Below are 12,199 nucleotides of genomic sequence, written 5' to 3'. Positions count from 1 at the left end.
AATATTAATTCTTCTAATCTATGAGCATGAAATAACTTTCCATTTATTTGTGCCTTTATTTCATCAGTGTCTTATATTTTTCAGCATATAGCTTTGACCTCTTGGTTGAACTTATTCCTAAATATTTCATTGTTTTTTATGCTACTGTAAATGTGATTGTTCCCTTAATTTCTAATAGTTTACAGTTAGTATATAAAAACACAACCAATTTTTATATATTAATTTTATATCCTGCAACTTTCCTGAATTCATTTATTAGTTCCAATACCCTTTTTGTGAAGTCTAGAATTTTCTATTCGATATTATGTCATCTGCAAAGAGAGACAATTTTAATTCTTCCTTTCCAATTTAGATGCCTTTTACTTATTTTTCTTGCCTAACTGTTCTGGCTAGAACTTACAGTACCAGGTTGAATAAAAGTGGCGAGAGTGGGCATCCTTGTCCTATTCCTGCTCTTAGGTATATAAGATATATTAACTGTGGGCTTTTCATATATGGCCTTTATTATGTTGCAGTACATCAGCTGCCTTACTTTAAAATGAGATAAAACTACTTATACATTCTAGAGGTGCTTGGCATGTAAGTCATAAACAAAAAAGTAGTTGCTCTTCAACAATATATTAAGTGTATTTCCCTACATCAAGCACCTACTGTTTTATTTGGGAGAGGTAGAGAGGGAAACTGGCATACAGAAATTTTTCCTTCAGATAATTTTTTCCTTCAAGTAAATTTTAAAAGTAGACTTACCAGGTGAAAAAGTAAGAACACAAACATGTTGCTGACTTTTGATATTTACTGCCAAACTGTCATGTGAACACATTACTATCACCAGACTTCTCTCTCCTTTACTGTCTCAAGCATTAGGCATTAGAATTTTTAAAAATCTTTTTTTTTTTAAGTGAGAGGAGGAGAGTCAGTGAGACAGACTCCTGCATGTATCCCGACTGGGATCCATCTGGCAACCCCAATCTAAGGCCCATGCTCCCATGAATCAAATGAGTCATCCTCAGTACCTGGGGCTGACACTTACTTGAACCAATTGAGCCACTGGCTATGAAAAGGAAGATAGAAATGGGAAAGGGAGGCGAAGAGAAGCAGATGGTCGCTTCTCATGTGTGCACTGACTGGGGATAGAACCCAGGATGTCCACACACATGGCCAAATGCTCTATCCACTGAGCAAACTGGCCAGGGCCTAAAAACCTTTTGTTATAAAACAACTTTCTGTTTTATTTACATGCGATTATTTATTACTTAAAAATAGTATTTTTATTGTTTCATATCCCTCATTCTCTTATGAAACTCACTTCCCCCATAGATAATTTCTAGAAAATCAAAAACATAGAAGTTCAGTCCTGGCCAGTTCATTTCTCTGTTTATTGAACAATTATTATATTCAAGTTTTTACAGATACATGGATTAATTAATAATTCACTGTTACTTTGCTTAAGTAATTTATAATGTATTGGGGGATATCCCCACTTTAATATTTAAGGAAAGTAATATTAGCAACAATTGCTAACTGTACTGAGTATTAAATACTATATTTGATATACATTAGTTAACTTCTTATAACTTTTGAGGCAGGTACCATATTATACTGAGTAAACTGAACACAGGGAGATTAAAAAACATGTTCATAGTTAGAAAGTGGCAAAGCCATGCCTGAGCGGGCAGGGGCACACTGGATAGAGTGTCAGCCTAGGACACTGAGGACCCAGGTTCAAAACCTTAATGTCGTCAAACTGTCTTGAGCATGGGCTCACCATCTTGAGCACAGGGTCACTGGCTTGAATGTGGGATCATAGACATGATCCCCATGGTCTCTGGCTCAAACCCCAAGGTCACTGGCTTAAAGCCCAAGGTTACTAGCTTGAGCAAGATTGTCACTGGGTGGGCTGGAGCTCCCCCTACCTACCCCCCCACCCCCAGTCAAGGAACATGAGAAAGCAATCAATGAACAACTAAGGTGCCGCAACTATGAGTTGATGTTTTTCATCTCTCTCCCTTCCTGTCTGCCTGTCCCTAGCCAGGATTTGCAAATAGGCAGTCTGACTTCAGAGCCTCCATTTTTTATTTCAATATATTATACTACAAACTACCATTTGCTGGAAATCTATCATTCACTAATTATTCACTGACTCATTATTTTAACAAATACTTACAGGCTGTCCCTAGGTGCCAAGCAGTTTTCAGGCTCAGGTGAGCAATAATTTTAATAAAAATAATAAAAACCTAGTCCTCATGAAGGTTTTATGGGAGGGGTAAGAGGCAGACTCTATTGTATTTCTTTTTGCCCATCAGGTAGTAATAAGTGCAATGAAGAAAAGTAAAAAATAGGCTAAGGGGATAGAATGTGTGTATGTAGGTGGGAGGTGGGGAAGAGAAACAGACTAGGTAAGCAAATAGATAGCTTTGTCAAAGAAGGCCTCTTTGAAAGAGTAACTAGTAGGCAAAAAACAAAAGGAAATGCCCTAGCCAAGTGGCTCAGTTGGTTAGCACAATATCCCAATAAGCCAATGTTGTGAGTTCAATTCCCAGTCAGGGTACAGAAAGGAAACAACCAATGAATACATAAATAAGTAGAACAAGATAGATGTTTCTTTCTCTCTCTCCTCCTACCTCTTTCTCTAAAATCAATAAATTAAAATATTTAAGGCCCTGGTTGGTTTGCTCAGTAGTAAAGCTTTGCTCAGTGTGTGGATGTCCTGGGTTCGATTAACAGTCAGGGCAAACAGGAAAAGCACCCATCTGCTTTTCTACCTCTCCTCCTCTCGCTTCTCTCTCTCTTTCTCTCTCTCTCTCTCTTTCTCTCTCCTCCTCCCCTTCTGCAGCCATGGCTTGATTAGAGTGAGTTGGCCCTGGGCACTGAGGATGGCTCCATGGCCTCCACCTCAGGCACTAAAATGGCTCTGGTTGCAAAGGAGCAAGGGCCCCAGATGGGCAGAACACTGCTCCCTAGTTAAACCCACAAAGCAACCAGTAGATATCAGCACAAGATTTTTAGTAACTCCCTACCTAATAATTTTACTTTCTTCATTCGATAAACCTGTACAAACAGAACGAACTTGTTATCATATATGAATACATAATCACTACAGCTATATAATCACTTCAGCCTATTAAAGATTTTCTCAGATGGCAGTATGGGGAACAATTTTTAAAAGAGATATGCCCCCTTGAAAACAATAAGGAACATTACGTTAGTAGCCACTGTTCTATGGCAATGCTTTAAGATTTATTTTGTAATTAACAAACTTAAAATTATTTGTTAGGTAGCTTTTGAAAAACTGAGCACATAAGCAAAAATTTTAGAAGAAAATATTAGTAATTTTAGAGTAATGCCACTTTTATGTTAAATATACAGACAGAGATCAAGTCCTAATTTAGAAGCCAAAAATGTCTTTAAAAACAAACAAACAAAAAACTTCACTGCTAAGGTATATCCATTTGCTATCTATTCTATAACCTTTTTTAAAATTCAGAGATACACTAATGAAGTTCTGTTAGATTGAGAAGTGACTTAAAATATTAAGTATTGGTGCCTGACCTGTGGTGGCGCAGTGGATAAAGCGTCGGCCTGGAAATGCTGAGGTCGCCGGTTCGAAACCCTGGGCTTGCCTGGTCAAGGCACATATGGGAGTTGATGCTTCCTGCTCCTCCCCTCCTTCTCTCTCTCCTCTCTCCCCCCCCTCCTTTCTAAAATGAATAAATTTAAAAAAAAATTTTAAAAAATATATTAAGTATTGGTAACGATGGCTCAAAAAACAGTATTATGTAAGCCTAAAATTGAGAACATTTTCTTGCAAAATTCTTCCACAAATGGAAAATATAAAAATATCCCTCTGCCTATATTCTATAGCTATCTTCTGATTTCTCAAGAACTTAATGATTTAGAAAAAATGTAGAAAAAATTAGCTGATGTAAAACAAATAATTTTTCCAGACTATTTCATTAAATTTACATTCCAGAATAATACATATAATTTTTATTGTAACCATACCAAAAAAACCTACATTTAAGATATAAGAAAAACCAATGGTTGTGAGACCAAGTTTTGCTAAATCTCAAGTTTGTTTTGGGGTTTTTTTGTGTGTATTTTTCCAAGTGAGAAGCGGGGAGGCAGTCAGACCCCCTCATGTGCCCGCCCGGGGTCCACCCTGCATGTGCACCAGAGGGCAATGCTCTGCCCATACATTGCGGGTGGAGCCATTCTAGCGCCTGAGGCGGAGGCCATGGAGCCATCCTAAGCACCCAGGCCAACTTTGCTCCAGTGGAGCCTTGGTTGGGGGAGAGGAAGAGAGAGACAGAGAGGAAGGAGAGGGGGAGGGGTGGAGAAGCAGATGGGCGCTTCTCCTGTGTGCCCTGGCCGGGAATCAAACCCGGGACTCCCGCACGCCAGGCCGACGCTCTACCACTGAGCCAACTGGCCAGGACGGCAGAATTTAATTTATAGCATTTTCCATCACTTAACATTGAACAATACGATTGGATTAGAAACCCATTCATGGAAGCTTCAAGTGATTTTGGTTTAACATTAACAGAAGAAGAAGAACTGGCAGCTATGTCCACTAATTGTAGAGTGATGATCAAACATAAGGAATTGTCTCTTGAAGCCTTTTGGATTTATATAAAAAAAGAATATGTGGCAATATCTAAAAAAGCTTTGAACATTTTACTACAATTTTCAACATCCTATTTATGTGAATTAGGATTTTCTATCCTCAACACAATTAAGAGTAAAAAGAGAGGAATTCTTCAATGTATTGATGAGGAAATGAGAGTTTGTCTTTCAAATATATGCCCAAACATTGAAGAAATTGCTAGGACACATCAGGCTCATGTTTCTCATAAACACAAGAATGAAAAGACTTAACACATTCACGCCGGGACCTGCCGAATTTACTAAATCTTACTAAGAATACATCTATATATATAAAAATATAACTTTCTTATCCTTTTTTTATTTTTTTTAAATAAATTTTTATTAATGTTAATGGGATGACATTAATAAATCAGGGTACATATATTCAAAGAAAACATGTCTAGGTTATCTTGTCATTAAATTATGTTGCATACCCCTCACCCAGAGTCAGATTGTCCTCCGTCACCCTCTATCTAGTTTTCTCTGTGCCCCTCCACCTTCCCCTCTCTTCCTCCTTCCCTCCTGCGTCCTCCCTCCCCCCACCCCTGATAACCACCACACTTTTGTCCATGTCTCTTAGTCTCGTTTTTATGTTCCACCAATGTATGGAATCATGTAGTTCTTGCTTTTTTCTGATTTATTTATTTCACTCCGTATAATGTTATCAAGATCCCACCATTTTGCTGTAAATGATCTGATGTCATCATTTTTTATGGCTGAGTAGTATTCCATAGTGTATATGTGCCACATCTTCTTTATCCAGTCTTCTATTGAAGGGCTTTTTGGTTGTTTCCATGTCTTGGCCACTGGGAACAGTGCTGCAATGAACATGGGGCTACATGTGTCTTTATGTATCAATGTTTCTGAGGTTTTGGGGTATATACCCAGTAGAGAGATTGCTGGGTCATAAGGTAGTTCTATTTTCAGTTTTTTGAGGAACCACCATACTTTCCTCCATAATGGTTGTACTACTTTACAGTCCCACCAACAGTGGATGAGAGTTCCCTTTTCTCCGCAGCCTCTCCAACATTTGCTATTACCCGTCTTGTTGATAATAGCTAATCTAACAGGGGTGAGGTGGTATCTCATTGTAGTTTTGATTTGCATTTCTCTAATAACTAATGAAGCTGAGCATCTTTTCATATATCTGTTGGCCATTTGTCTTTCTTCCTGGGAGAAGTGTCTGTTCATGTCCTCTTCCCATTTTTTTTATTGGATTGTTTATTTGTTGTTGAGTTTTATGAGTTCTTTGTAAATTTTGGATATTAGGCCCTTATCTGAGCTGTTGTTTGAAAATAACATTTCCCATTTAGTTGGCTGTCTGTTTATTTTGATATCAGTTTCTCTTGCTGAGCAAAAACTTTTTATTCTGATGTAGTCCCATTCATTTATCTTTGCCTTCACTTCTCTTGCCATTGGAGTCAAGTTCATAAAGTGTTCTTTAAAACCCAGGTCCATGAGTTTAGTACCTATGTCTTCTTCTATGTACTTTATTGTTTCAGGTCTTATATTTAAGTCTTTGATCCATTTTGAATTAATTTTAGTACACGGGGACAAGCTGTAGTCAAGTTTCATTCTTTTGCATGTGGCTTTCCAGATTTTCGAACACCATTTGTTGAAGAGGCTTTCTTTTCTCCATTGTGTGTTGTTGGCCCCTTTATCAAAGATTATTTGACCATATATATGTGTTTTTATTTCTGGGCTTTCTATTCTGTTCCATTGGTCTGAGTGTCTATTTTTCTGCCAATACCATGCTGTTTTGATTATCGTGGCCCTATAATATAGGTTAAAGTCAGGTATTGTAATGCCCCCAGCTTCATTCTTTTTCCTTAGGATTGCTTTGGCTATTCGGGGTTTTTTATAGTTCCATATAAATCTGATGATTTTTTGTTCCATTTCTTTAAAAAATGTCATAGGAATTTTGATGGGAATTGCATTAAATTTATATATTGCTTTGGGTAATATGGCCATTTTAATTATATTTATTCTTCCTATCTAAGAACAAGGAATATTTTTCCATCTCAGTGTGTCTTTTTCTATTTCTCTTAACAATGCCTTGTAGTTTTCGTTATATAGGTCCTTTTCACTCTTTGTTATGTTTATTCCTAGGTATTTTATGTTTTTTGTTGCAATCGTGAAGGGGATTATTTTTTTGAGTTCGTTTTCTAATATTTCATTGTTGGCATATAGAAAGGCTATGGACTTTTGTATGTTAATTTTGTATCCTGCGACCTTACTGTATTGGTTTATTGTTTCTAGTAATCTTTTTGTGGACCTTTTTTTATTTTTTAACCCCTTTTTTTACAAATTCTAAAAAGCGTAACTCAAAAAATATAACATAAAAATGTTTTTTAATGTCAGAATAAATTTAATTTTGTTGTATGTTTCATTTAATTACCATAAAAGCATGATTGGATTTTATATATATTTTTTAATATCTGACTTAATTATAACATATTTCTCAGAAATGTATATATAGTACACCTACAACTATTTGTAGGATTTTAAATGTGCCCTGACTTCAAAAAGTTTGAGAACCACTGGCTTAAGGTAAAAGTAAATGCTTTTCTTCCATTGGTAGATAAATAAATTTCACCGGCCCTAAATAGTAATCTGACTTTACCGAGAAATATAGACTAGAGTAGTATGGTCCTAAAAAATAGCTACTAAGACTCTGGCGTGATAGTTCAGTTGGCTGCAGTGTTGTCACAGAGCATGGAGGTTGCCGGTTCAATTCCCTGATCTTGACACATACAGGAACAGCTCTATGTTTCTGTCTTTCTCTCCCTGTCACTCTAAAAAAAAAAAAAAAAAAAAAAAAAGCTACTCAGAAGTAAAATCTCAATGAACATTTCTGCTTCTATATCCCACTTTATTTGAAACTAATACATAACATATACAACTTAGTCCAGCTGTAATTAAACCATAAAAAAAAAAAAGAATTTCATGAGATGTTCTCCTAACTCCTAACTAAGGAGTCATAAGCAAAGATGTTAACTATTGATTATTATCATTTAAAAACCAATTGTGGCCCTGGCAGGTTGACTCAGTGGTAGAGCATCGGCCTGGCGTGCAAGAGTCCCAGGTTCGATTCCCGGCCAGGGCACACAGGAGAAGCGCCCATCTGCTTCTCCACCCCTCCCCCTCTCCTTCCTCTCTGTCTCTCTCTTCCCCTCCCACAGCCAAGGCTCTATTGGAGCAAAGTTGGCCCAGGCGCTGAGGATGGCTCTGTGGCCTCTGCCTCAGGTGCTAGAATGGCTCTGATTGTGGCAGAGCATCGCCCCCTGATGGGCGTGCTGGGTGGATCCCGGTCGGGCGCATGCAGGAGTCTGTCTGACTGCCTCCCCGTTTCCAACTTCAGAAAAATACAAAAAAAAAAACCCCAACCAATTGTGCCAGTTTTGGTTAAATCGAGGCCCTGGCCGGTTGGCTCAGCGGTAGAGCGTCAGCCTAGCGTGCGGAGGACCCGGGTTCGATTCCCGGCCAGGGCACACAGGAGAAGCGCCCATTTGCTTCTCCACCCCTCCGCCGCACTTTCCTCTCTGTCTCTCTCTTCCCCTCCCGCAGCCAAGGCTCCATTGGAGCAAAGATGGCCCGGGCGCTGGGGATGGCTCTGTGGCCTCTGCCCCAGGCGCTAGAGTGGCTCTGGTCGCAATATGGCGACGCCCAGGATGGGCAGAGCATCGCCCCCTGGTGGGCAGAGCGTCGCCCCATGGTGGGCGTGCCGGGTGGATCCCGGTCGGGCGCATGCGGGAGTCTGTCTGACTGTCTCTCCCCGTTTCCAGCTTCAGAAAAAAAAAAAGAAAAAAAAAAAAAAAAAAAAAAAAATCGAAGTTCACACATTACTAGGTCAGTAGTTTGTATAGGACACCTTTAATAATCACTTAAATGATTTCATACAAAAGGGAAAAATAGACAAATATTAACTTTTAGTGAGGAATGATTCACCAAGAAATGATTATATAGTATTTGTATTCAGTCTCTAATATAAATAAATTTAAGTTTTCTATGTATCCACCTAACAACTAGAATTTAAAATATCCTATCAGCCCTGGCTAGGTGGCTTAGTGGTAGAGTGCTGGCCTGGCGTGTGGATGTCCCAGGTTTGATTCCCAGTCAGGGCACACAAATAGAAAGGACCATCTGCTTCTCTACCCCTCCTCCTCCTCTCTCTCTCTCTTCCAATCCCACAGCCATCGTTTGATTGGTTCAAGCATCGGCCCCAGATGGGGGTTGCCCCGTGGATCCCAGTTGGGGCATATATAGGAGTCTATCTCCCTTCCTTTCACTTGGAAAAAGAAAAAAAAATCCTGTCATAAGAGGATTCCTGAAAAATCTTCATACATAAGAACTGGAGAGCCAAGATAGAACAGTAATTTCAAAGACAATCAGAAGACATTAACATATAAAAATCTTTAAACCAAAAAAAATGTATCTGTCAAATTCTTGATTTAGCCTGACCAGTGGTAGCACAGTGGATAGAGTGTTGTCAACCTGGAATGCTGAGGTACCAGGTTCCAAGCTCAAGATTACTGGCTTGAGCACAAACTCACTGGGCTTGAGTGCAGGCTTCCCATTGCCAGTTTGAGCACAGAGCCACTGGCTTGAGCATGGGATAATAGACATGACCCCATGGTCACTGGCTTGAGCCCAAAAGTCATTAGCTTGAAGCCCAAGGTTGCTGGCTTGAAGCCCAAGGTCACTGGCTTGAGCAAAGGGTCATTGGCTTGGTTGGAGTCCCCTGGTCAAGGCACTTTTGAGAAGCAATCAATGAACAACTAAAGTGCTGCAACTACAGTTGATGCTTCCTATCTCTCTCCCTGTCTGTCTCACTCTAAAAATAAAATAAAAATAAAACTTTATTGCACATTTTCCCCAACACATACCAGTAGTAGTTTCAATTTCATGTGCAGCATAACTGATGTAATGTTCAGGAAGAATGAAAATTTTGTTTTTGATGATGACAACCTTGAGACATTATATCTTATCTTCATTAGAAATTATAGTCAATCATGTATAAATTGCAGTGAACAGTAAACTTTGCGTTTCAAGAGGGCCAATTCTTAGCTCAAGAATTCATAGGAGTATTTAACTGAATTATACATGTCTAGCTGGACCAGTAGACGAGGTGGCTTGATTCAGGAGAATTTTCTATGATGTTGTCCAGACATTGGGCATAATTTCATATAAGAAACCCAAAGAAGAAAAATATCTTGGAAAAACTTTTTGAAACATCTTTAAAAGTTTTAGGACGATTACAAAGTGTTTAACTTTTGCCTGACCAGGCGGTGGTGCAGTGGATAGAGCGTCGGACTGGGATGCAGAGGACTCGGGTTCGAGACCCTGAGGTCGCCAGCTTGAGTGCGGGCTCATCTGGTTTGAGCAAAAGCTCACCAGCTTGGACCCAAGGTCGCTGGCTCCAGCAAGGGGTTATTTGGTCTGCTGAAGGCCTGCGGTCAAGGCACATATGAGAAAGCAATCAGTGAACAACTAAGGTGTTGCAACGAGCAATGAAAAACTAATGATTGATGCTTCTCATCTCTCTCCGTTCCTGTCTATCCCTCTCTCTGACTCACTCTCTGTCTCTGTAAAAAATAAAAAAATAAAAAAAATAAATGGTTAGAAACTTCCTTTAAAAAACAACAACAAAGTGTTTAACTTTCATGTTTTGTTTTCCAGGCTTGACAACCAGATAGTTATATAAAAGTCACCACCTATGGACACAAATCATCACATTTCCTAAATAGCACAATAGAAAGTTTAAAAAACAGAGACAGGAAACAGTTTTGGAAAAATACAAATAGATGATAAAGAAATGAGAGTCTAAAACTTTTCACAATCTAGACAAACTTTCCCTTTTATAGGTATAATGAAGGCAAACAAAATAAAATGGAGCATGCAAAAGAGAAATGGCACAAACTGGTTAGAGAAAATTCCATATAATAAGGCTTGTAATAAAACTCTCCTTTCCACCTTTATAGCTGGACTACTTCTACACCTACTTGACAATACTTCTACACCTACTTAACCCTAACCAACAAATACTTTATTAGCATTATGATATCAGTTTACTTTATATAAGTTTTTCTTATCTCATATTGCGGTACCTCCCAAAATAGCAAAATGAGAGGTGAAATTCAGCGTCTTGTGATACCATTAGTAAAAAGAGCCCCCCTCCAATATTTTGAAAATTGACAAGTTTGTGACAATCTGAATGAAATAAACCTTCAACTTTAAAATACCAGGTATGAGCCTCTGAAAAAGCAAACCGTTATGTAACATCTACTTTAAGTTCCTCAATTAATTACTTTAGAATCTTTAAAAGTTCTTTTTTTCTTCTTTTAAGACAAATTCTGCTCAAGTTGCAATTTTTTCTCAAGACTGTCGTTTTCCCCAAGGAGAGAAACTGGTTTTCTTAAATTCCAAATTTCCAGGAATATGACAATGCTTCTCTAGGGAATAGAGAATGAAAAATAAAATACTGTCACCAATTTTAAGATCCACCTCCTCACATAAGCAGTGATCCAGCCTGATATATATTATATTTCCAAGAGCCTCAGGAAATACAAGGTGGGACAAAAGTAGGTTGAGAATTTTGAGTACTCAAAACGGAGGGGTTTTCCCCCCTTTATTACTATTTAGTAATTACTGATTTATTTTCCATACCAACAACTGTAAACCTACTTTTGCCCCACCGTTTATATACCACGCTGCCATAAACATCAGAAGAGAACTCAAGGATGGAAGAAATGCCATCTTGCATTTGACGTTACACTAAAACCAAACTTAATCCTCCTGTTATCCCACTCTATCTTCATAACTACCTTAAGAGGTAAGTAAAGGGGGAGGCTGGCCGCCCAGCGCCTCCACGGGACACACACAGCCCGGTTCAAGAACACGCACACCACTGCGCCTCCAACCGGAATAACAAAAGTGATGGCAAACCCTTTTAGACTCCAGGAACAGCAATACCGCCTAAAGAAACCCAAACTTCCATCCTTTCAGCAGTGTACCCTGGCCAGCAGTTTCTACTACTCAGTGGCTCGGGGGAAATGCGGAGGGACTGCGCGGAGGCGGAGGAGGGGAGCCGCCCGACTGCGCTCACCTCGCACGGCCGCCCGCGCCGGGGCTGAGGGAGCGACGAAGCTCAGGGAACACCCCCACCGATCGGGCCAACAGCTCTGACACACTCACCTGCGGAGCCGATTTCCATTCATGGAGCTGGGGGGAGTGCTTCGAGCGAGAAGGACGCCCGCCACCGGGGGCGAGGAGGAGGCGCAGGGGGCGACGCGGTGCGACAGGCACTCTCACTTGGCCGCGAGGCGGGGTGGCGACAGCTTCTTCTCAGCAACTGCGCTCCCAAAGCTCTTGGCAGAAGGAGCCGCCGGCGGGAGGCAGCACGCGACTAGGTAAGAGGAAGAAGCGTGAGGCGGGGAGAGGTGAACTGGGTGCGGAACTTGCGTCGCCCGCGGCCGCTTACGCTCGCATTGCCCCTCCACAACTGCGGCGCCGCCGCCGACCTTCCCGGGGCCGCCCCCGGAAGCCCGCTGGCGTC

At 40.1% G+C, this 12,199-nt stretch overlaps 1 protein-coding gene across 1 annotated transcript in view; it reads right to left on the bottom strand.

Annotated features, from left to right (window-relative positions):
• AGO3 (argonaute RISC catalytic component 3) overlaps positions 1-12,184 on the bottom strand; it is a 141,963-nt gene extending 129,779 nt beyond the window's left edge. The window contains exon 1 of the mRNA XM_066375874.1: positions 11,839-12,184. Within this exon, the coding sequence (XP_066231971.1) occupies positions 11,839-11,857 (19 nt within the window). The 5' untranslated portion in view covers positions 11,858-12,184. The remainder of the gene's footprint in view (positions 1-11,838) is intronic.
• Between the last annotated feature and the right edge of the window lie 15 nt (positions 12,185-12,199).

This window comes from Saccopteryx leptura, chromosome 3, assembly GCF_036850995.1.
Source record: "Saccopteryx leptura isolate mSacLep1 chromosome 3, mSacLep1_pri_phased_curated, whole genome shotgun sequence".
Lineage (NCBI taxonomy): Eukaryota > Metazoa > Chordata > Mammalia > Chiroptera > Emballonuridae > Saccopteryx > Saccopteryx leptura.
Note: the sequence above shows the minus strand (reverse complement) of the source record. Positions and strands in the feature narration are given on the sequence as shown.